Source organism: Macaca fascicularis, chromosome 1 (genome assembly GCF_037993035.2).
Source record: "Macaca fascicularis isolate 582-1 chromosome 1, T2T-MFA8v1.1".
Taxonomy (NCBI): Eukaryota; Metazoa; Chordata; class Mammalia; order Primates; family Cercopithecidae; genus Macaca; species Macaca fascicularis.
In genome coordinates, this window is record NC_088375.1 from 27,209,844 (window position 1) to 27,235,964 (window position 26,121).

Consider the following 26,121-nt stretch of genomic DNA (forward strand, 5'->3'; position numbering starts at 1 on the left):
GGTTTGAATCCCAATGCTTCCTGCTTCTTCCAAGTCCTCTCTCTCAGATGTTTTTATCCCCTCGTTTTCTATTGGAAAGGACTTTGTGGCATTTCTATGGAGTCTTCCCTTTAATATTTTAAGTCTCTGTATTCCTTTTTATAAAATTATCAAATATCCTGAAGCTCCTGAGTCCGCCTCAGAAGTACACTGTCTCTCCTCCCATCTGGAACCAAGTTTCAGGGAAGAGTTATCTGTAAGACCCTTCTGCTTCAGTTTCCTTGCCTTCCATTCACTCCTCATCCTGCCATCTGGACTTGCCCCACTATTCCATAATAAAAGGACCATATTTTGGCCCTTATATTAATAACTCTTCATAGCATTTGACCCTTTGCTTCCAGGATACCACATTCTCTAGATTTTTTCTCCCCTCCCTGAACAGGCTTTCTCAAGCTCCTTAGTAAACTTTTCTTTCTTGGCTCATCCCTTGGACTTTGCTGCTACTTTGAGCTCTGTCTGCAGCCTTCTCTTCTCATCATATCCTCCCTGGTAAATTTACACCCTCTAAAGGCTTCAATTACCATCTTTGTTCTGATGTCTCCCAAATGTTTACAGCTAGCTCAGTTCTCTCTTTTGAGGGCCAAACTTCTACACCGATCTGCTCATTTAACATCTCTAGGTAGACATTCTATAGACAGACTCCAAATCTATACTTCTCACCTTCCCTCACAAACTATCTCCTTTTCTTAAATTTTCTTTCTTACTGATAGGCACCCTATCCACTCTGCTGTTTAAACCAGAACCTTGAAGTCCATAATAATTCCCTTTTCTTCCTCATTATCACATCTAATGAGTCACCAAGTTTAATTGATTTTAGCTCCTAAATCATTTTCCCCATCTCATTTTCCCCATCTCAGCTTCTCTGCTATCTGGATTGATACAACAGTCCCATAACTGGTTTCTCTGGCTCTGGACTCTGGTCTTCCTCCAATCCATTCTCTATAATTGGAGAGGATTGTCTTTCTAAAGGACAAATCTTTCTCCTGCTGAAATCCTATTAGGGACTCCCTATTCCTCTCACTATAAAGCCTAGCATGGATGCCTGATCTCCATCTAGTTGCATCTCTTGTTAATTCCTTCCCTGAAGTTTGTGCTCCAGCTGTGCTGATCCAGTTATGGTTCCACAAACATACCATACTCTCACCTCCAAACTTTGAAACATTCTGTGCCTTGGTTTAAAATGCATCTACCCTCCAATGCCTTGCCTCCCCACTTGGATTTCCAAGATCCTACTCTTTTTTCAGCTATCAACCTAGAAAGAGAAGTACTTTCCTGCCCACCAGACTGGAGATAGGTCTCCTATGTCCTACTACAAAATCCTCATCATAGTTCTTCCTTGTTACTCTACTGTCATTGCTTGTCTACCTATAGGTTATCCCCAGTAGCTGGTTGACTCCTGGAAGTCAAGGTCCATGTCTTATTCACTGAATCCCAGAACCTGGAATGTGGTAGGTTCTCAATACACAATTTTTTTTTTTTTTTTTTTTTTTTTGAGATGGAGTCTCGCTCTGTCACCCAGGCTGGAGTGAAATGATGCGATCTTTGCTCACTGCAGCCTCCACCTCCTGGGTTCAAGTGATTCTCATGTCTCAGCCTCCTGAGTAGCTGGGGCTACAGGCACACACCACCATGTGCAACTAATTTTTGTATTTTCAGTAGACACAGGGTTTCACCATGTGGGCCAGGCTGGTCTGGAGCTCCTGACTTCAAGTGATCCGTCTTGGCCTCCCAAAGTGCATGAGCCACCATGCCCGGCCTCAATACACAATTATTTTAAAATAAAAGAATATTTAAATGCAGATTTGTTTAAAATTAAATAAATATATAAATGAACACATATGAAGAATATATAAATGAGTGGAGAAATATAGATATATAGATATCCATAATACTATGATATATATGATCTAAGTTATGATTAATAATAGCAGCAACAATAACAATAATGTAGCTAACTTCTACTGAGTGCCTATTGTGTGTCAGCATCATTATAAATACTTTGTACATAATATCTTTAGAAGATAGGGATTAATTCAAGGTACTAGGGGTGTATAGAAGAGGGAAGACTTAATTCTGCTGATATGGAGGGGGTGTCAGTGTAGCTTCAGAGGGAAAGTGGCTTCTGGGTAGGTCGTAGTGAAAGCTTTGGTTTTGGGTGAGATTGGAACCCTAGGGGAGAATATCTGGTGGGGATACTGAGCAGGAGTGGTAAGAGAAGTCAGAAAACCCAGGGGAAGTGACAATAGAAAAACCAGGTAAAGAGAGAGCTTCAAAAAGGAAGAGTGTTAAATGTCCTAGTAATGTCTAGTAGTAAAAGAACATAGGCTCTGGCACCTCAAGTCCTGAGTGCCCTTTTGTAAGAGTAATTTTAGTAGACTCATTCATACTAAAGCAGATTAGGAAAAGAATATAGGCGAAGAAATGTAGAGAATGATACAGAGTCCTCACACAAAAACTGAAGTGAAGGAAAGGAGAGAAAAGGAAAAGGCAGGCAGGGTCACGGGGAGATTTTTTTGTTTTTCTTTTTCTAGATAGGAGTTAACCTGGACATGGTTTGGTCTGGTTTTGGTTTGGTTGTTGATTTTTAACGGAAAGAATGACTCCCACTGAGTAAATATTGAAGATTAAGGGAGATCAGAAGAGGCAGGACAGACTAGGATGATTCTCGGAAAGACAGCAGGTCTTCATCTGGTTGGGGAAAGGGACAGGTGAATTACTGACAAGGGGACTCAACTGGAGGAAGTGCTCCCTTGAGCACTTCATCCCTGTAGAATATGGTATCATAGTTAAGATACTAGAACCCTATTCAACCCAGTCTTCTTGATAAAGGAAGAGATGAGGAAAAAAGAAGAGATTTTCTTTAAAAATTATGGCTATTGTATATATCACACTAGATAAATAGGAGACGCAAAAGAGTCAGCCATACATAGTTACTTTGAATGAATCTAGGGAGCCAAATGGAAGCAAAAAATCATTCTGCAGAGGCACATCTGTGCTCATTAAACTAAACCATAATCTCCGTGAACCCAGGATATGAGACTGTCTCATCCACTGTTGCATCCACAGTGCCTACCTATTTCAATGCCCAGCCCACACCCGGTACTCAATAACAGTTTTTTAGATGAATGAATAAAAATTCAAACACTTATAAGTTTTATTTAGCTATTTTAATCAAGGTTAAAAACAGAGCCAGCTTCATGGGTATGTGACCTGGGCAGTTTCACAGGGCCCCATGCCCCGAAGGGCCCCTGGCTTGGTTTAATGCTTTGCAGTCACTACTTTGAAGTGTTCAGTAATATGAACAAGGGGCCCCACATATTATGCAGCCAGTACTTGTTAAAAAAGAAAACACATATTTCTACAAATTTTCAAGTAAATGGAAATTTTAGATGCATGTGAATGCCAAATTACCCATAGAAATTTATCTTTAAAATTTAAAAAGTATATTTCAGGCTTACCTGAAATGCTAGATTGTGGTTTTTCTTTCTTAAAATATGGTTCATACTCTCTGTAGACAATTTTCTTAAAGGAAGTTGCAGAAAGATTCAAACTGGAAATATAATACAAAAACTAATTTGAAAGGCATATTCAACATCTATTTCTCACATCACAAAAAAAGTAGATCTCTCATATCTTCAGACTTCTAGTAGAATACCAGTATCTTTATTGCATTTCAGAAGCCCACCATTTTATAAATATGATCAATAAATAAAGTTAATGAAATAATTATTGGTCTCTTCAAAAATATCCTGTTGTGATAACTATTTGTTCACAAGTTAATCTACCCTAATATCGTTCCTCAGAATCAATTTTCTAAAAAGAACCCAATATCACAGTATAAACCCAAACTGTAGGTTTAGATTTTATATTATTAAAATATGACCAAATCCTTTATGAATAAATATATGAGCTGTTTTTCAACTGATCAATCAAAAATAGTTTTAATCTACTGGGGAAATTGTGAAAAAGTATTGATTTCGTGGAATTTATTTCTAGTTGAGAGGTGAGAGATGGCTAACGGGGTAAAAGCCCTGGGATTCATATTGGAAACAAACAAATGAAAAATCTGTTTTGGAAACAGTCAGTAACTTGTCTAAGAGACACAGTTGATAAGTGGCAGAACCAATATTAAAAAATGTGAAACCACCGCATTCATGATTTAAAAAAATATTAGAGAGAGGACAGACAACAGGGAGAGTCGTGAGTGGTGAGTTACTTTCCTGTTGTTGCTGTTGTTGTTGTTGTTATTGTTCTGTACCTCTAAAGACACATCATTCTTATCCTTGTCTTAAACTCAAAGATGAGGGTAAAAGGAAAGAGAATTCAGAGAAAATACCTTACAAATGTCTCAATTTGATCAGAGTGGCTTTGTTTTGCTTCCTAATGCGGGGACAGTGACCCAGCCATAATCAAGACATAACAGCACCCACGTATGCCATGCCTTCTATACAGCACGGTGGCTAGGGTGCAGGCTGTGAATTCAGTATCTCTGGACTTGAAGACTACATCTACCTCTTATTGTTTTATCTTGAAAAGTTTACTTAATTCATTTGTGCCTCAGTTTCTACAACTATAAGATGAGATTAATACTGAAATCTCCCTCACAGAATTGTTGTATAATTTTAAATAAGTTGATATGTACAAAAGGCACAGAACTGGCACACTAGAAATACTTAATCCATGTTAGCTAGTAATATTTTGTAAATATAATTAGAGTTAGTCTTTAGCCTTCAGGTTTTCACAGAAAGCAAAAACAAATCTGTAGTAATAGTAATGCTCACAAATTTTAATATGTGGAATACAGGAACTGTGTTAATATGTGGGGGCAGGATTAAAGGAGGCATGTAAGTACTTTTAGAATGGCTAGATAGAGAAGGTAGTGGATTCACTGGCAGTATTCAAGTAGAAATTAGACAACTACTTGGTAAGGTCATTGGTGCTGAGGGCAAGGGAAAAAGTAGAAGGTTAAAACACCTTAATATGTTTGAATATGAATTAAATGACCTCTTAGCGTTCTTATAACTTAAGAATTCTAAGATGCTATATACTAATGTCCCTAATGTGGAAGTCCATTTTTATTTATTTTTTTAGTACAATTGAAAAGTTATTGTCCTCCCCTGCCCCAGATCTTTGATACAGAATGTAGATGATGGTATAAAATCTTTACTAAAAAATATCAGTCTCTTATGTGGAGTAATTTCAACAGAGAGAGGTTTTCTAACAAGTTTTACTATGTATGCTGTGTATTTATACTGAGGTATGTCTATTTTAATCTGAACAATTTCTATTGGAAAATAATCTATCTGATTAAAAAGTTACAGATGATATGAATTCAAACAATGGGTACAATGAGTTTTTCATTTATAAGGATTGTTTAAAGATGATTTGTTCATAGTCACAAAATCATATAAAGCTAGAACCCTAGGAGGAAAATGTATGTGTATCTTTTCTTCAATATCTCTTTGTATTATGTGAGTGACTAAACAAGGTTTCTAAGGAAATTTTTGAAAGTGTTCATCTCTGACTTGGAGCAAGAATAATATGTACATTTTACCTTTACAAGGCATTGTCCTGCTAATATTATATGAAATAAGTAGACGGATTTCTGCTTTGTGCTAAAATACACTTTGCCAAAAGATGGAGTTGTCTACGTTGATATTCATCTAGTGAGCATCATAGCTCTAGGGGCTGGACAAGTTAGAACAAGTTCTTAGTGTAAGCAGCCAGATATATGGATTAGATTTTTCATAAGAAAATGCTAGAGAGAAGTGATATGATTTAGGGTTAAACAATATGACAGTTTGTCTGGGTTATGTTTCTATGGTTTTGACTCAACAATTGCTACCAGAGAAATGACTCTCCAGAACTTTGGAAACTTACCCACAGGGTGAGGGGACAGAATGACCAGTCGTGGTTCCCTGTGTACTCGCCATGTGAATCAGACCTTTGCCCTATGTGATTCTGCCTCCAGCATTTTGCTTGCTATTTTCAATGCTAACTACAGACACGAGAAAAAAACTCCCAAGCGTAAACCCAGCATGCTACAAGAAAGCCAACAACCAAGTTTGCATTCTTCTCATGAGCAGGCAAGATTAGTGTTAGAAGGACTGTTATTTTCCTTGGGGTTTTAGCTTACAGCAGTTCCGAAGGGTGTGGGTGTGACCTAGATTGTTACTTTGAAGTACAATATTTAAAATGATTATTTTTGAAAAGGAGGGATCTCTTCTTATTATAAGACCAAGATCATGTGTAATACCCTGCAAAATAACCCACTTACAATGAGAGTTTTAAAAAGGCTAATATTATACACTAAAAGATCTCAAATATTACATTAGTTTTTGGCAGATTGCTTTGGTTTTGTAATTGTAAAAGAGGAACACATCTTTCATAATAAACTGTGATGTTAGGGAAAAAAGTGAGTCACACTAGCAGGTTGACCATTTAAAAAATAACTAACTGGAAATATTGAATAGACTCTATGATTTAGTTAATTTCTGAGAAGTCTTATTTTTAACATTTCAATTAGAAAAAATAGTTTGCAACTCAAGGGTAGTATTTTATATGAATTAAACCTCCTCTCAGTTACATACCATATCCCAGGACATGATTAACAGAGAGAAAAAAATGAAGAGTCACATTCAGTAGGATAAGTAAGTCATATCCCAGGACATGATTAACAGAGAGAAAAAAATGAAGAGTCACATTCAGAAGGATAAATAAGTCAAATATGAAGCAGAAAAAAGGTGAAAGTACAAAAACATACAAGAACTGATGATATTTTGAAAATCATTTATAAGGCAGCAATAAAATTATATGACAAAAAGCACAAGGTGTTCATTTTTAGTTTTAGAAGATGAAGCTATGTAGACAATGGAACAAATAATACGTAAATAGGAGTCTTATAAAAATACTAAACAACTAAAAATCTGGAACAGGAATTTCCAGAAAGCACTAATGAGGAAGCAATCCCTGGTGCCTTTGAATTCACCAATATATAAGCCAACACAAACATACTAACAAAACTGTATTGAAAATAAACTTGAAAAGAAAGCATCATCTAACCAATCAAATGGAATGCTTTCTATACCCTCAGAATGATAAACTACATTATTGGAGGCAAAATTAGCATTCGCCCAGTTTATTTAATTCAGTGTACTCTCCTATTAGTTATATTTACTTACCTGAAGTTAAAAAAAAAAAAAAAAAAGCCATGACATTGCAAAGGAAATGTTGTCTAAAGAAATAGATTTTCCTCTCTAGAGAAGCCCACCCAGATCCACACCTGAGTTACCTTGAGTTTGTGGACTCAGGTCGGTAGCTCCAACTGATGCCCTGAGCAGCCACGTAGAACTGCCTTAGCTGTACCGCTTCTGTCCCTTGTCTCCCCCAGCCTACCCAGCTGGTGCCCAAGACCACCAGGACCCAGAGGCGTGGGCAGCGTGGGAACATGCTTCCTTTCCTGCTCCCGCTGGCTGCCACCACCCCAGGACCTGGGCAGCCGCTCGTCGAGCTGCTGACTAACCCCGCTCCTGGCTGTCCCAGCTGCAATGAGCTCTGAAGGCTGTGGGTGGCAGCGTCCTTCTCCCCTGCGGTTCTTGCAAACTGCAGCGGCAGCCTCTGCCTCTCCCTCCCTCCCCTTTTTCTGGGGCTTTTCCTGGCAGGGGCTTGGTGAGATCACAGCTCCCAGCGACCAGAGGTATTAGGGAGAGCAACCAAACTAGTGACTGTTTTACTACAGGTGAAGAAGGGGCAGAGATCAGAGGCTCTAGCAGGCGGGACAATGCCCAGGGATTCATGAGCCGGACAAAGCTGTATCCCTCCATTTCCACCGGCCAACACCGCGGAAGCAGTCGACCCTTACCACTGACCTGAGGCCTGCCTGGGTCCGGACAAGCTCACACTTGGAGAACTTTCTGTGAAGTGCAGTGGTACCCAACCACCTTAATCAGATGGCTCCCCTTTTGATCTGAGGAAAAGAGTATTGTGCCCTGTTACCCGGCACTGAAACACTATTTTCAAGTGGTGGAGAAGAAGGGAACAAACACATGGACAAGGCCTACTGCTCTGAATCGCCTTCCTGGTCTCTATCAAGGCACAGTTCTGCCTTGATAAGGGCCTGTAGCTAGCTAAGCTGCAGCATAGCAGAGGGCTTAAAGAACTTGGCTGAAAAAAAAATCAGTTGTCCAGTTTTCAGTTTCACTTACTAGCTGTGTTGTCTTGGGCAAGTTACTGTACCTCTCTGTTCAGTTTTGATATCTGTGAAATAAGGATGACAATAATGGTTTTTCCTGATAGGGTATGTTGGGAGGATAAAATGCTACTGTAAACTATAGTTCCAGCACTTAGCACACAGCAGCTAGGCGTAGTGGCTCAAGCCTGTAACCCCAGCACTTTGGGAGGCCAAGGCAAGTGAATCACCTGAGGTCAGGAGTTCAAGACCAGCCTGGTCAACATAGTGAAACCCTGTATCTACTAAAAATACAAAAAATTAGCCGGGAGTTGTGGTGGACACCTGTAATCCCACCTACTCAAGAGACTGAGGCAAGAGAATTGCTTGAACCCGGAAAGTGGAGGTTGCAGTGAGCTGATAACTTGCCATTTTACTCCAGCCTAGGCTACAAGAATAAAACTCCATCAAAAAAAAAAAAAAAAAGAAAGAAAGAAGAGAGAGCCAGAGAGAGAGAGAGAGAGAGAGAAAGAAAGAAAGTCAGTCAGTCACAAATTTATTACTATGATTATATTTTCCTGTCTCCAGGACCCCTTGTATTCTTGTATTTCTTGAAGGATCTAGTTGTTTCACACCACCTTAAATCTTACTTTGCTGTTAATAGAGAATCTGAGAATTATATCGTGTGAGACATCATAATGACTTGTCCTGGGTTCCCTGTATCTGCATGGCTCCAAGTTTCTGTCATGCTTTATGCATTCAGTACATTCAATAAATTGTAATCTGGCACCTCATGTGAGGTCTCTGTTAATGATGTCAGGCTCATCAACAGCCTCTTCCCCCCTCCCCACTCCCCCCAGTGTTCTGTCTTTCCTCCTGTGCTGATATTATTCTACCAACTTAAAATGCCCATTTTCTTCCTCTTTGCTGGGTCATTCTTTACAGTGCAGGGTTCTGCCTGTCTCCCAGATTCTGGGCTCCAATGGACTTTTCCATTTTATGAACTATTATAACACTATTCAAATTGTATAATCATGTTAATTACCTTTGGTTATTCCATGTAGGTATCTATTGTCTCCCTGATTGAACAGTTGCTTACACTTCTTTATCTACAATGTTATCAGTATCTCCCAAAGTTGGTAGCCCATCAGAATTCCCAGGGGAACTTTTACAAAATGTAGATTCTGACTCAGGAAATAGGGCTGAGACCAAAGTCCTAGAACATCTAGCCTATTGATTGACGTATAAATAAGCAGTCAGAGATGCTACTGGCAGTGTATCAGAGAAACGTTTTGAAAGCACTGTGTCCCTAAATCCCAAGGTTACTACCAACATTGTTGCAACATTACTGTAACCTTTGAGTAGGCTGCTTTTTTTACTTGGATGTTTGCTTATGTATATACAGTATACATGACATGTTTATTGCATTACATTTTACAGAGACAAGATGACTACTATAATGTTTGGCTCTCTATTTTTTTTTAACATCAGTTCCAGATAAACACTGTATAACTTTCAATGACCTATTTATTAAACATGGGATTTGAAGAACATGTAAAATACATTTGTTCTTCCCTGTAAAACATTCAGGTGATGAAGAATTTTTCCATTTCTCTGATTTTCTCTTGGAGTGGAGGGTGTGTGACACAAATTTGCTGGCTGACTGAATGGTTGAGGTGTAAATAGGACAACCATAATTATGTGTTATTACACTGATGGCAAACAATGTGATATACACAGACCTTACTGAACGAACCATCCAATAGAGGAACATGGCATTTGGGGAAAATTCTTTTAATTATACATTTGAATATTGGTCTTTGGGTCCTTTGAGGGACAGTGGCTGGTGGCAGGAAGGTCCACAGTGACATGTATCCTCCTGGCTTGATTCTTGGCCTTCTGCAGCCTCTGGTGCCATCCAGAGGGCTCTCTGGAAGCCTCAGAGCAGAGGTCCAAGAGGCCTCATCAACAGCAACCACTGGAGACTCCAGAAGATGCTACAGGAATTGCTTCCCGTTAGAGATGCCACCTGCTTTCCAACAAAGTAGAGAAAGCCTTCCTTCAATCAAAAAATAAAGAGGTATTTTTGTTTCTCCACAGTCTGGTCTTCTTGTGAGTCAGATGCTCTAGTCTCTTTGGTTCACTGGCAGTTCAAGTGACAGGTGAGTCAAAGCACGGAGACTACTGCAGAAACATTTGCTCCTGGCTTCTGTGGCTTGTATTACAGGAAGAGAAGGGGTGGGGCAGGAAGGGGTGGTAGGTTGAGAATTTGAGATTGTACCACAATCCCAAACTCAGGAAACAGGGTTGGTCCAGAGCTGGTCCAACAGTCTGGTCCAGAGCTAATCTAAGATAATTCCATGTCTTTGATTCACAGGTATTTATGGAAAACTGCAGCAAATGCATTATAGTTAAGTCAAGTCTAGCAGGAAACTTGATGTTCACAACAGGATCATATGGAGCTGAATGAGGTGACCAGGAAAAGGACAGGTCTCTGAAAATGAGACCAAAGAAATTTAAATAATTATCATTTCCTTAAAAAAAAAAAAGGAAAGAAAAAAATTGCTCATCATATCTACCCCCTGAGGCTCAGCATAATCTTTTCTTTCTAGATTTTGAATATTCTGCCATTCAGGTTTTTTGTAGGACACTCAGCTACCCACTGAATTTTTTGGGAGAGGGATAGCATCAGATTATTTTTGTTTTTTCCAGCAGGTAGCATAGGGAATTGACTCCATAACAGTTCGAAAACATTTTTCAGCAGTCTTGACTTCTGCTTTGCAGGAAAGGTCACATCATCACCACCTAGCAGCCAATAATGGAAATGTCACACATCCTGAAATAAGTTATGTCTTGTTAGGACATTTCTGTCCTGGAGGAAATGGAAATCCTTCTGTGAACTCTATTGTCATTCCGTTGTCATACCTGTGTCCTACTGCCAACACAATTTCCTTCATGCCTGAACATCTAATACATACTTAAAACGTAATACATGATTACATAAAGAAAAGTTAAGCTTTATAGTCTTCCTTTTTTCCCTATTGTTCTATTTCCTTCAAAAACATCTTTATAGGTATGTTACCTTAAGAACTCGGGTCAAATGCAGCATTTGTAAAAACTCCATATGTTCCTAGGTGGCTAAAAAACAGAAACACAAGGGTGACCACCATATACTGCTTAGTTGTCAACAACACAGTCCAACACATAGTATTTCCAGAAACCATAAATTACCATCCACCCCTGGAATTCTGCTTTAGAAAGGAAAGAAAAATAAAGGCCAAAGAAATATTCGATATCCCACTTAACAGCTCTGGGTAATTTACATTGTATTTTGTACCCGCACTAAGTTATTGTTGATGTTTTACCTACTGAATACCTGTTATACCCTCTAAGGTGCTGCAACCTCTTCTAGGTGAGAAGAAGTAGTTACAAAATTCTTGGCATTAACACTTAATAATCTAACGGTAGTTTTCAAAAGGGGCAGTGTGCCACCTCGGGGTGTTTTTTGATTTTTATAACCATCAAGAGTTCTACTGATACTGAGTAGGTATGGGGCAAGGGTGCTGGATGTCTGTGACAATAGGGTTCATATAAGGATTTCTATTTCCTCCAGGATGGAAATGTCTTTAAAAGATATCCAGCACCCCTGCCTCCTGCCCACTCAACGTCAGTAGAGCTCTTGTTCGTTGCAAAAATCAAAAGAAATACCCTTGGAGGCATACTGTCCCTTTTTGAAAACTCTTGCTAGATTATAAACAGCAGGGGGTACAGGACACAAAAGAATTGTCCAACACCCCACATAACTTTGGAATATCTGCTCAATATTCATACAGGTTAAAAATCTCTGAGCCTGGAACGCAAGCGCTTTACATGTAAATATTAAGCATTTTTTGCATCTTTAAAAAGTGTAATTGCCATATGAATCAAGGGACAATTATCACAGGTTTTAGGACTCTTTACCAGAGTTGTTCACCATTTTGAAAAATTAGATTAGTGTTGGCCACAGCTCTAATGCTCTCTGAGTCACTAATACAACATTTCCCTATCAGTCCACCTGCATGGCTGCTGCTGTCCTAGTGATTCTGCTGGAAGGTGCATGTTTCTGATGACCTCATTGCATCTGCTGGTGCAGCGCCTAAGTTTTTGCATCGTGTTTTTATTATAAATTACTTTTCATTTTATTTCTACTTTATGTTATAATGAGAATATTTGTTATCTGTGTATTTTACTTCAGAATAGAAGAGAAGACATTTTAAAAGACATTGTAAAAAGGAGGCAGGCATTGCATGTAATCATTCTGACATATTACAGTGAATTATAAAGTCAAGCTAGCAAAATTTACTCAATCATAAAACATTTCTACCTTACCTGTGAGGATTCAAGGGGCATTTCCCATCATCTAAAATAAGCGAGAAGATAAGAATGATTGATTTAAAAAAAAAAAAAAAACAAGATGAAAGAGAGGGTCATTAAGGATAGAAATTATTGGGGAAAACCAGTAGACTGATTTTCAGGTCGGCTCATTAAAAGGGGAATATTGGGAACAGTCTCTCCCTGAAAGGTAGAAAGTGTTTTAGGCTAAATTGAACATTTGACAATATTTAACTCCAGAGTCCTCTCACTTTCTTCCTCCTTCCTTTCAGTATATACATAACTCCATTTCTTTTCAGGGCATCTTGTGTCACTTGCCCTCAGCCCTTAGCTGGGCAAGCTAATCACATACGTAAATCCAAACCAACAGAACAGTGGATGTTTTTCCTCCCAGGTAGCATATTTTTATCCAAATGACAGACTCTCATAGTTGAATTTTCAGCTATGGCTGCAGCATTTTCCTCTTATTTGGCCATAGAAAACTTGAAAGCCTAAAATCAAATTGGGAGAAGCCCAGGAAAAAAAGCTCCCATCCCCAACAAATGAATGTATTTGTTATTAAAAATATTGGAACATGGGTAGCTATTTGTCCTTCCGCACTGTTACAGGGTCCCCTGGAAATGTCTCAAAGTCAAAGAAAGGACTTGGGGGAAACATCAAGATTAGAGTGATTCCTACATGATCATAGAGATTAAGGTCTAGGAGCTCTTGCCTCTGCCTTCTGGGTTCTGGGTTTGGTTGAGCAAGCACACATTTTGCATGGAGGGATTCACTGTAGCTCTCAGTACATCTCTTTGGTATTGAAGCAGAGTATTGACCTTTGTCTATTGTCTTGGCCACTCACAGGAGAATATATGAAGATTTGGAAAAACAGCCTCAATGTTTTGGTAGCATTGTAAATGGAGAAAGAATAAGAGTAGGGAACACGTGGTTTTGCCTCTGAGCAGTTAAGAATAGGTGTTGAGACCTATGTCAATAATAGAGAAATTCAATGAGAACTCTTTCAGATTTTTTCACATAGCCACTTTCAATTACCTTGATTTGAGCACTAATGGTCTCTCTGATGCCCCTAGTTACTTTCTATGAGGAGTGATGAAGAAGAGCCCCATTAGGTTATAAACAAAACTTTATGAACTTATACGCAGGCTAAGTGGAGAAGATTGAGAAAGGATGTTTTAAACCTTAAGAGATGGGATGTTCCCATCTTTAATTCCTAGACTAAAGTTATTTTTCTGATGAACAATCTGATGAACACAGTTTCCCTTACAGAGAGTTTTCATCTATTTGGTCTTCTCTGTTTAAATCCTGCATCAACTTTACAAGTTTTCAGGAGAAAAAGTAAATCTCTTCGCTTATCACACCAGGTCACCAACACAGGGGCAGCTTCTTCTGCCCCTAACTTCATCTCCTGCCTCCTCCATAATCCCCTTTTGATTCAGATGCACTTAACTGTGAAACATACCATCTTCTCAATGATTTCACACTCTCATGTCTTTCTACATGCCATTTTCTCTAATGGAACTCTATTTCCATTTTCCCCTGGGCTAAATGCCACTCATTCTTCAAAGTTAAGCTTGAAAAAGGCTTTCTCACCTGACAGTCTGGTTAAGGCATCCCTAGTCTATGTTCTAATAATACCTAGGTTGTATTTGTGTCCTAACACACTTACCACACTTCACTACCAGCATTGATTTCACCTGTCTCCCCTCCTGGATTATTCCTTCCTTAATATCAGAAACCATCATTATGAGTCTCACACTCTAACAGAGATGATGAATAAATGACTGCTACATGAAGAAATGAGTGAAGTAAGGAAGCATAACACCTTTCTAATTAGTTTTAGTGATAGCCTAGGGTACTTAGACCAGAGGCCCCAAATGCCAAACTGCAAAGTAACCTCATTTGAATTTTGGGAGAGGGCTTTTGAAAAATTCAGATTTCTGCAGCCACTCCCAAGTCTCCCCATAGAAGGATCTATATTTTTATGAAGTTCCCTAGGTGATTCTAATGGACAGTCAGTTCTCAAGATCACTTATCTTGGCTTTTTTTTTCTTTTAATGCAAATATTTTCCAACATGAACTACTGAAGTTGTGGTTCTACTTCCCCGCCCTAAATTATGTGAAAGAAAAAAGCAAAGAGAAGACTCTTTCCTATTTACCTTTTTGTCTGAAACGCTTTCTTAGCAAAGCCAGGAGCGTCCCACCCATTATCAGACCTGTTGTAGAAGCCACCGCTCCACCAAAGTAAGTCAGGGCTTCCTGAATAGTCAGTGGTCCTGCTGCAAAACAAACACACACACGCAAGACATAAGAAGCGTATTATGCAAACGAATAATCTTTCTCTGTCAGAAAGTTTCCGAGAACTCTAAGATGTGAGATCAAGTAGGATCACCAAAGGTCCTGGCAATGCTGACAAGCTAACATGAAAGAAGATCTGGAATTCATAAATCCACTGCAACAGAATGGGAAGTGGGGCCTTATTTTATTCCAAGGCTTAAATATAAACCGTAATATCCAAAGGAATCAGGGTGAGGACCCAATAAAAGAAATTGTAGACACAAGAAGCCTATACATGTAAGTTTGGGCAAATAAAATAAAAGTGGGGCCTTACTGTATTCCTAAGGCTTAAATATAAACTGTAATTTCCAAGAAAATTAAGGTAAGGACCCAGTAAAATAAACTGTAAACATAAGAAGCCTACACATGTAAGTTTAGGCAAATAAAATAAACTGTGGGTAATTTTTTTGGCAAAGATTCAGTTATGTAACAAAAGGTAGTCAGGACAAGCCATGAGGGGAAAAAATAGGGGGCTGAAATACAAGCCCAAATAAGTTTTTGCAAACAGATAGAACTTAATTGAGGAAGATCTGCTAGGGTATTTTTAGTGTTAAGTGGTAAGCAAAGGTCTTCTGATATAATAAATTAGAAATCTGCATGAAATAACTCCCAGTTTAAAACATTTTGAAACTTCAAGGTCTGTTAAACAGAGATTATAATGAAGGGAAAGGTTTCACTTCACAAATTGAACACTGAAAAGGAGGGGTGATTACCTACAGTCACTGGACTGAATTTCCACCACTCTATAAGGTAAGGAGATTCTGCCTGATTCATTGTGAAAAACTTATTAAGCAGGGGGAAACCCAGTGATGGAAAGCAAGACCACTATGAGAAAGACACAGAAGAAACACTGATTTTGTTATTTTCCACATCAAAGTGACTTCTTAACCCACATGAAAATTGTACCTTGGCAGGTTGGCACGGTAGTTGACCAGTGGCCATTCTCCTGGCATGCTGTTTGTGCTGAGCCATTAAGTAACTGGCCCTCTAGACAATGGAAAGAGCAGATTGATCCATAACTGAAGTTTCCCCAGAGGTTGGAGCAGTTCATCACTATTGGCTTATTAACATGTAGTTCTGGGCATTTCACAGCTGCAGAAAAGAAAGAATGGAAGAGAAACAACATGTGGATTGGAGGTGAAAGAGATTATAGTTTATTTTGTAACCTAACAGTGCCAATAAATGAGGCAGAATGTAAAAGGTCAGAAAGGATATGAGCCACTTCCAATATTCACAGTAGCTCTTCTAACAGCACATACATGAAAATATTCTCCCAAAGGGTGATAGCCAAAGAACCAAGATGGAAAGATGGATACGTAGTAGCATCTGATAAATACCTGCTAATGCATTAATAAATCTTGCCTCCAAATATACTATTTACAAAATTTTAGTTCTTAAAAATACTACTGGTCTAAATGTTATTACTACATTTGCGATCAACTGGCATGTCAGTATATGTTTATTAAAATATTTAATAAGTGTTCAGCATATCTGGACACTGGAAGTTTTTTTTTTTTTTTTTTTTTGAGACGGAGTCTTGCTCTGTAGCCCGGGCTGGAGTGCAGTGGCCGGATCTCAGCTCACTGCAAGCTCCGCCTCCCGGGTTTGCGCCATTCTCCTGCCTCAGCCTCCTGAGTAGCTGGGACTACAGGCGCCCGCCACCTCGCCCGGCTAGTTTTTTGTATTTTTAGTAGAGACGGGGTTTCACCGTGTTAACCAGGATGGTCTCGATCTCCTGACCTCGTGATCCGCCCGTCTCGGCCTCCCAAAGTGCTGGGATTACAGGCTTGAGCCACCGCGCCCGGCCGGAAGTTTGAAAGAAGTAGACTGTCATCCTCCTTAAACTACATTTTCAGGGAACTTCAGGTTATTCTTTCTAATTTATGGATAGGAAATTAAAGGTCAGGAAATTAGATTTAATTCAAATAAATGTTATTGATCAGTAGTGACATTTGCAAAGCACTGTGCTATGTTTTTTGGGGGATACAAAAATGAAAGAAACATAGGTCTCAATGCTTTATGTATAGGGTGATAGCTCTTCAGGAAATATCACGTATGGCTTAATTTTTATTTAGGTTCAAATTATTATGAAACTATGGAATGTTTATATGGTCATGTAATATGCAACTTTTAATTTACCAATTTCTATAGCAGGTTTTACATTTCATATACCTATTTTTCTAACACATCTCGGACATCTGCAAATGTTTCTTCAAGTCTCTGAGTACTTGCGTATTAGCTTTAGTTTGTGACATGAGGAAGGGCAGAAGTGATGTGCCTGTGACACATTACTTTTAATTGGGATTGGTGTGGATTTCATAGGGGAGATGACACTTGGAAGTAGTGGTTGTGGTTGGGTGAGACTTCAACATACAGGCACAATGGCTAGCTTGAGTACTTGCAGGAAGGCAACATCAGAATTGCCTTCTCCGTTTCACCTTACCTCTGCATGTTGGAGTTACTGCTGTCCATTGTCCTGAAGGTCTGCAGCTGAGAATGCTGTCTCCTGTGAGTGTGAATCCAGCGTTGCAGCCAAAGTAACAAGTGGTATTAAAACCAAAGGTTCCCGGATGATGCCTACAGTGCATGGTTCCCTGCCCAGGTGTGGTGAGGGCTGGGCATTGCACCCCTGGACTAGGAAGTGATGCTATGCCTGTTGTGAGAAAACGTTTCAATTCAGAGAGCTCCCAATTAAAAGAAGTGTAAAGAGTTAAGGCTAATCTGGAATAACTGCTTTTCACTCCCTTCATAACAAGGGAGGTTCTAGCAAGAGCTATTAAGGAAGTTAAGAAAAACTATCAGTGTCAGATATAGAAAACCAGATGAGGAAAATTATTAAAAAGCATCCTTGAGGAGATGATTCTCCTGGCCAAGAGAAGAAATTAGGGGAGTCATTGTTATTGCTATTTTAAAAAGAAGCAAAAAATGGTACAGAAATGTAAGAAATTCAGCAGAAAGCCAAATATACACAGGCCAACTGCCTGCCCAACCCTGCTTTACTGGGAAGTGGTACTGTTCTCTCACTAAAGGTCAATGTGAAAGTTGAAATTTACTGCAATGATTGCTTTCTATCTCAAACTATTTCTTCCATTTGAATGATCCCACCAGCTTTGTCATTAACTTGCCATGTGGCAGGAAGATGATGATTGACCTTTCTGGGCCTCAATTCCTAAATTTGAAAAACTGGACCAGTGACTCTACCCCAGTATTATCTCTGTTTCTCTCAGCAATAAATTAATGGAGACCATTCAGTTCGCTCAACAAAGCTCTTTCAAAAAAAAAGAAGCCATGAAACAAAATTCCTGCTTAAGAATCAATGTATCTTTTATTCACAAACATAAAAATATCCTGTCACTCCTTAGACGTTTTAAAATCCTTCAGCTGTTTGCTAAATCCAAATAGTGGTAATATTGTGGAATAAATTTCCAAAAGTAGAACTGTCTCAGTAAGTACATATTATTACCTTTGCAGGCTGGTGGAGTAGCTGACCATCTTCCAGAAGTTGTGCATTTCACATTATTGGGCCCCTCCAGCTTAAAGCCCTTGTTACAAGAGAAATGGCAGGTGGAGCCAACATTGAATTCTCCATGAGTGTCAGAACAATCCAGGCTGCCCTGCTCTGGGGCGAAGAGTTCTGGGCACTTGATGGCTAGAGTATCAAATTAAGAATGTCACAATCTCCAAGTTTATTCAGAAGTTCTGTGTTACACAAAGTTCATTCACTTATATATTCAAAAAATATTTATTGAGCACCTATATTCCAGATGTTCTGCTAGGCAGCAGCATTCCACAACATATACTGTAGGTCATTTGTTGCAAAGGGCAGTGGGAGGATGGTGAGCTTACAGAGAGGAGTATAGGTACAAGTCATGAAGACAAGGAAGTCAAAGATTTAGGCAGCAATACTCAAGAACTTACAGTGTTACCCTGTTTTCTCTACACCCTCTGCTTCAGAGATCTCGTAGCCTGCCGCAGCTCCCACTATCTTATTTGAATGGGTGCAATCCAGGATTGCATTTCCGCCCTTCCTCTTGCCTGAGACTACTTACTCCCATATATCATGCCATCTCCTCAAATTCAACACACCTAAAACTGCAATGATTGCTTTCTGCCTCGAACTATTCTTCCATTTGAATCTCCTCGCTAATTCTTTTTTGGTTTATTTTGTTATTGTATTTTAATACCACCCATCCAGATAACACAGGAAAGCTCAAAACCTCCTGGTCAAGATAGATTAGTTTCTGGGAATTCCATGAAGTGACTTTGTGTGTTATTGCTTCTGGTTCTTGGCTCACATTCCCCTGAGAATTTTTCCATTTTCATGGGATAAAATCCCACTAATCCTCCAGGATTTAACTCATAACCTCTCTGAAGACTCTGCTGATCACCACAGCCTGAACTCTTCTCCTCTGAATTCTTCAGCTTTTTGTCTGAACTCATGTGCTGCCATGTCACATGTCATATTCTCCCTCTTCTACTGGATGGAAAGTGTCTAAAACCCAAGAATCATTCATCCTTGAGCCTTCCATAATTCCCATCTCAGGATCTCAAGAGGCAGTGCTCAGTAACCACTTGCCAAGTGAATGAATAAATGAAATTAAATTTTAATTCACAATTTCCCCCCAAAAGTATTTTTACAAATTATTGCAGTTACATGTTTTCTTAGCATTATTCCTTTCTCCCCATTAGATTCTCTAACATAAGACTATTATTTATCAGTAAATGTTGGGTTATTGACAAATGAAGTGACTATTCTTTCTTTAAATCTAAGGCTATTCTGAAAACAATACCTTAATCAGATAAGTCTCATTTATTTACCTAGTTTGATTTTTACAAACCTCTTCAAGACCTATGTGCTCCCTCATGGAAAACCGATGTACAGTATTTGGCTTTTATATACTGGTCCATGTACTTTTCATTGAAGGATTATGGATTCTTATTGCATGAATCCATTCAAATAGCCAAAGTAACATAGTGAATTTCAGTTCAGTACTCTCAAATCATTGAGTAATTAACAACTTCATATCTGACATGTCAAGTCAATTTACTAAACATTTTTGAAACATGTCTATTGATGTAAGTCCTAGACATGAAGTCATCTGTGAACGTTTTCACAAAAATAGTTTTCTCATAATCTCCCAGAATTACAACTTTAAACTGAAGAATATGTATAATGTCAGCTGCAGGAAAGCAGGGACCTTGTCAGTTCTTGAAACACTGTATCCCAGAGAACAGGTCCTGACACATAGGAGGGGTTCTACAAATACTTATGAAATGAATGAATACAGTAATGAATACAATTTAATTTAAATGCATTCTAAAAGGTATTCCTACCTGGTTTGAAAAGAAACAAGAGGAATTACTGTTTTTAAAAATTCACTGAAGGGGGCCCTAGTATAAAATGAGAATTACCACAGCATTAAATTCTTTTGGGGGATAGTGCTTTAGTTTCAGTCTTGTCAGTCATGCTCAGCCAAGGTTACATATCCAGACTTTTGTATTTATAAAAGTCTCTGAGCCCTCTTAGGTAAAAATTAACCTTGACCCTTACATACTAAGAATTTGGCTCTGGATCATGTAAAGAAGCAGTTTTGCCTGTTTGAGGGGCAGCCTAGATGAGTTACATGGAAGCCTAACCCAGATCCGGCATATGGTGGGCACTCAGCAAACATGGGATGAATGACATTTGTGGAGTTATCACGGATGCTACTGGAATGGAGATTAGTGCAGATGCAGAGGAAAAGAGTTATAACCAGGAATGACTTTTGTGCATAACTTTGAGAAGTGGTCATATTCTTGAGCCTACTCTAAAACTTTGGCAAAAAAAAACTCCTGAGTAATTACAAAAATAGAAAACAGATAAGGGCTGCATTTATTGCATGCTTAATGCTCGATTTTCACTGACTACCAAGGCAGTTCTATTACATATGGATATTCATTGGTGTTTTCCTGTAGTCCATCAAGTAGGTATACATGATTGTATCTGAATTCATAAACATATTGATTTATATTATTTCAAATAGATTTAGTAAATTCTCTATTTCCTTTTATTATATCATTTTTCTTGAGTTTGATAGAGTTTTCTCAATAATTTTCTGGAAAGAAGATATAGTATAAATAATAAATGTAACTGAGTTGAGTATTGTAAACTCAAACTTTAGAAATAAAACTAGGGGCCGAGACGGGCGGGTCACGAGGTCAGGAGATCGAGACCATCCTGGCTAACACAGTGAAACCCCGTCTCTACTAAAAAATACAAAAAAACTAGCCGGGCGAGGTGGCAGGCGCCTATAGTCCCAGCTACTCGGAGGCTGAGGCAATCTGGCCACTGCACTCCAGCCTGGGCCACAGAGCAAGACTCCATCTCAAAAAAAAAAAAAAAAAGAAAGAAAGAACTAAAACTAGGAAGCCCCATGGAGTCAGAGAAATGTTGGGGGAATGAAGAAAAAATGGAGATGTCAGCTGGGCCAGAGTTTAGAGGACACCAGTTTACCATATTTTAGGATATGAGTAAGCAGGCACAAGGCAGAAGAGCAGAGTTGAGGTTGGGACTTGGGACCAGGACCCCTCCCCACACAGTGAAAACAGACATTAGGAGTTCAACAGCCAAACATGGTCACCAGAGGGTCCATGACAGACAGTGTGAAGGGATTAGGAATTCAGCAGTCTGTATCATGAAAGTGGTCCAACAGGCAGGGACAGGAGGGATACAGAAACTGTGTACAAGCAATCCGTCATGCATGTGGCATCATCAGAGTTGGTACAAGAACCTCAAGCACTGCTTAGGCTCATGAAAAGGGCTTCAGGTCCTGAAGGGCAAAGGCAGAGGCAAGGCTGAAAAATAATCGACCCTCTGGATCCAAGGGTTTTGCGTCTATGGATTCAACTCATCGTGTATCAAAAACATTCAGAAAAAGATAAATTCTATAAAGTTCCAAAAAGCAAAACTTGAATTTGCCATGTGCTGAGTATGTTGAATCCATGCCGAAGAAGTGATGTGTAGGCTTTGCATCGGGTGTTATAAGTAATCTAGAGATGATTTAAAAGTATAAAGGAGAATGTATGTAGGTTGTATGCAAATATTATGCCATTTTATATAAGTGACTTGAGCTTCTGAGGAGTCTGGTATCTGCAGGGGGTCCTGGAACCAATTCCCCCTGCAGATACTAAGGAACAACGAGGCAGAGGCCACATCCCAGAGGGCCCAGGGAACTGGTGTTCTAACTAAAGTGGAACTCTCTGTAGAACCATCCCCCAAAATGAAATCTCACATTGCACTCTGAAGAGACAGCTTGAGAACTCCACCTGCCACACTGCCTCTGCTTACTTGGAGGCCTCTGAGTCCATCTGATGTATCCTAGAACTCTGCAAAACACTCTGTGAAAATTGGGGTTCTAGGGGGCAGTGTTGAGGGTTAAAAATTAATGGGTTCAGGCATATAGGAAAATAAGAGGAACCATTTGCCTAAATTTAGAGCATAAATTTGGAGAATGAAGTAGAAACACAAGTGCAAAAACCAGGGCTCAAGATCAGGATCAGTCAAGGTTGATAATTCCGAGGGCCATACTGGGTTAAAGCTGCTGTTCATGGTCAGGGTTGGGTCTTGACAGCGAGTGGGGACTGGGCCCACAAGGTGGGAGGCAAATGCCTCCTCCTGCAGAGAAAATGGGCTGGAAAGGAGTGAGGGGGAAGCAAGGGCTTTAGAGATTACAGATTTAGCAGCCTTGTTGGTTGCATACATGATTTAAAATGTGAATGAGATTTTTTAAGGTTTTTAAATATATTCTTTAGCTTTAAAATGTGGGAAAATAGAACTTATGACAAATGTCAATGGAATAAATGAATAAGAGAGTGAGGAATAAATGAATAAGTGAAAAAGCACAAGCCTAAATGCTAACCTCTATGAATGTTCAGGAATAAGGGAACTTGTAGTATATCTTTTTGACAGCAGATGGTAGCATTTTATGTCTTTCACCCTACAGAATTCTTGGCCAGGAAGCTCAAAGATGGTCTTCTCCACTCCTCTCCTTTTGGAATTGAGAAAACGGGAGCCTAAGGGTGTGACAAGACTTTCCTAATGGCACATGACTTGGAGAAAAAGCAATACAAGTCTTTGGAAATTAATCTAGTGCTCATTACACAGGAAGGAATAAATAATATTTTAGCTGTTTTCACGTAACACTAATAGATTTCTACCAACATATTGTCTCATCTGATCACCAGGCACTGCCATTTCTAAAGTTCATTCAAAGGTTATAGCTGCAATCTGTGGAGTGGAAAAGAGTAAATTCACAAGTGACTTACCCCGGGTTCAGAAGCTCTGCCCTTGGGTGATAGTGTAGGTCAGTGGTCAAAACACTATCCCTATAATCAGACTAGGCCTGGGTTTGCATCCTATCTCCATACTTCTAGCTTTAAGACCTTTGCCAGCTACTTAACCTCTCAAAGCCTCAGTTTCTTCACCTTTAAAATGGGCATAGTAATAACCAACTTAAGGGTTGTTTGTGTGGATTGAATGTGATGATGCTTACGAAATAGGTGGTAGTACATTAAGCAATAATTATTAGCAATTATTGCTGGTCTCATTATTGCTAACTCTACACTGAAAAATACATTAGAACAATAGTACCTTTTGCAACTAAACAGGAGCTATGAATTAATTAATTCAGTGCACTTCTATTTTAGAACATAAAATATACTAGATACTTTGCCAGCCAGATATCTCAGGGGAATTAAAGACAGATAAGATCTGGCCCCTGCCTTTGAGAATTCCACTAAATTACCAAACTTGTATTTGAGTAAATTTTACTGGTAAATGATCAGCTTCAATTCAACAGACATTTTTCACACACACCCATTATTATTCTGCCTAGCTGCTGCAGGGGGTATAAAGATGAAGAAGGCACAGCTCCTGCCTTCAAGAAGCTTATATTCAATATAGAAGTGGAGAGAGGAGGGAAGTGCACACATAGTTATGCTACGGTTAAATCTCACCCATCCCTGAATAAGGTCTGTGGCTGGGATTTAGTAGTGCTCAGTGGAAGGTGAGTGTAGGAATGAAGAAATGAAGAATGTAGCTGAAGAAGACTCAGTAAGGAAGTAAAACTTTCAGTGACATAATGCTGAGCCTTTTCACTTACTAACAGTGTGACCCTGGACGAGTTATTTAACCTCTTTAACCCTGTGTCTCTTCCTTACCTATAAAATGAGATGATACTGCCTTTCCTCATGTTAGAATTGTGGTAAACAGAAATGCTATAATGACATGAAAGCACTTCCTGAAAGTGTGCAATTTTTTTTTTTTTTTTTTTTTTTGAGACGAGTCTCGCTCTGTCACCAGGCTGGAGTGCAGTGGCGCAATCTCAGCTCACTGCAACCTCCACCTTCCAGGTTCAAGCGATTCTCCTGCCTCAGCCTCCTGAGTAGCTGGGACTACAGGCGCGCACCACCACACCCAGCTAATTTTTGTATTTTTAGTAGAAACGGGATTTCACCATGTTGGCCAGGATGTTCTTGAAACTGTGTAATATTTAACTAAAGCTATTAAAATATTATTTAAAGAGAGGGAGAACTTTTAAATCTAGATTACCATTGTTGTGGAGAGTGTTGTTTGCTTCAGCTCAAGAACACTTTTATATAAATCCCTGATGATTCTCCATTCTCTGATGTCATCTTAAAAGCCATAAGAAAGGACAGGCCCACAGCCTACCTTCACACGTTGGTGGGGAGTCTGTCCAGCGTCCCGATCGAGTACAATCCAATCTTTCTGGTCCAGACAAAGAAAATCCCTCATCACAGATGAAGTGACAGGTGGATTTATAACTGGAACTTCCAAGAGGCTGGACACAGGTCATTGTTCCATTCTGAGGGCTTAGCAAAGGTGTGCAGGGAATGGCTATCATGGGCATGGCAGAGGAGAAAAGAAGAGATTCGTTTTATAATTCAGCAACCTGAACTCTGTAACTCTGTGTGTGTGTGTGTATGTGTGTGTGTGTGTGTGTGATTAATATACAACAATGGTAGTTGGCTAAAAGTGATTGTTTGAATTTCATGATGCTTTATCACCAGTTAGAGGTTGCTGAGGTGTAAAATGGCTGCAGCTTACAGTTGATTGATTGACATCCTGAAGTGCTCAATCACAGACAGCTTTAGAGGTGATTTTTAAAGGAAGCTGGTGCTCTGTTTGGGAAGATAGTGGTGCAACTCATTTTGGTTGCTTCTAGACAGGAGTGGAAGTGGTTGCTCCCTTGATACCTTCTTCAGAAACACCCCTAATGACCTTTCCAGAAAACAATGACAAGTGAGTAGAAACACAGAAATGGAGGAAAATACTTTCTTCCCCTTTCCCAACTAAGTGGTGGAATCTGGGTCCAAATTTTAGCTCTGTTACTTACTAGCAATCTGTTACTATACAATAACTTTTCTGAGCCTCAGTTGCTTTATCTTCTAAATGGGAAAAAGGATAATCCTTGCCAGTAGCAATCCTTAGTTAAAATCGTTAATTAAATCAGATACAAAAATTACACTTAAAATAAAAGAAAAAATCATGGACATATAATAGGTATACAATGGGACTGGCTTTTTGTAAGTGCTAATTTCTACTTCCTCCCAATAGTCTTGTCCTACAGTGGTCAGCCACAAATAACTCTACTTATTCACTTACAAACAGTTAAATTAGGTCTCATAGTTCTTTGCCAAAGTTTATGCACATAGAGTTTGAGGTGCTAGAGGATGTGCTTGGATTGGAAGTCATGCTCTGTAACTTTTGGTAAGTCACTCAACCTCTCTGAACCTCAATAGCTTCACCTTTAAGATAGGAAGATAACGTTACATAGCTCCCAGGATTTTTACTAGAATCAACAATGAAAACACTGTATGAAATTTTTTTTTTCTTTTAACTTTCATTTTAGGTTCAGGGGTACAGGTACATGTGCAAATGTTAATAGCTGTCAAGATGTTCCTCTGCCAGTGATTGAAACAATAAAGCCTAGATTCAATGTGTCAATGTGTTGACATTAAAAAGTGAAGACTAAGTGAACACATGCCTTAGGGTATTTCTCTGTCGCTCGCTATTTGACCTGGTTGAGCAGTGTATGGCTTTATACCAGAGATAGTTGGGGTATGGCTGTCCTAGGGTCATTTTTCAGCCACTGACTTAAACAGCATGAGGTTTCAAGAACACTGTCTATACCTTTCTCTTCCCTTCA

The 26,121-nt window shown here is 39.2% G+C and overlaps 2 protein-coding genes across 6 annotated transcripts in view; both read right to left on the reverse strand.

Moving 5' to 3' along the window:
• Positions 1-7,595, reverse strand: part of F5 (coagulation factor V) — a 72,379-nt gene extending 64,784 nt beyond the window's left edge. The window contains exons 1-2 of the mRNA XM_005539935.5: positions 7,331-7,595; positions 3,498-3,589 (exon numbers count right to left, since the gene is read on the reverse strand). Coding sequence (XP_005539992.3) covers positions 3,498-3,589; positions 7,331-7,488 — 250 coding nt within the window. The 5' untranslated portion in view covers positions 7,489-7,595. The remainder of the gene's footprint in view (positions 1-3,497; positions 3,590-7,330) is intronic.
• A 2,389-nt stretch (positions 7,596-9,984) lies between these two features.
• The window catches only part of SELP (selectin P), a 42,062-nt gene continuing 25,925 nt past the window's right edge, over positions 9,985-26,121 (reverse strand). For 2 of the 5 annotated variants that reach the window (XM_065523140.2, XM_005539936.5), the window contains 8 exons: positions 24,624-24,809; positions 18,378-18,563; positions 17,358-17,567; positions 15,821-16,006; positions 14,737-14,856; positions 12,575-12,605; positions 11,289-11,344; positions 9,985-10,700 (listed from right to left, as the gene is read on the reverse strand). In XM_065523140.2, coding sequence (XP_065379212.1) covers positions 11,290-11,344; positions 12,575-12,605; positions 14,737-14,856; positions 15,821-16,006; positions 17,358-17,567; positions 18,378-18,563; positions 24,624-24,809 — 974 coding nt within the window. In that variant the 3' untranslated portion in view covers positions 9,985-10,700; position 11,289. The remainder of the gene's footprint in view (positions 10,701-11,288; positions 11,345-12,574; positions 12,606-14,736; positions 14,857-15,820; positions 16,007-17,357; positions 17,568-18,377; positions 18,564-24,623; positions 24,810-26,121) is intronic. The other 3 variants (XM_074008196.1, XM_065523115.2, XM_045392487.3) reach the window with 3 other exon arrangements.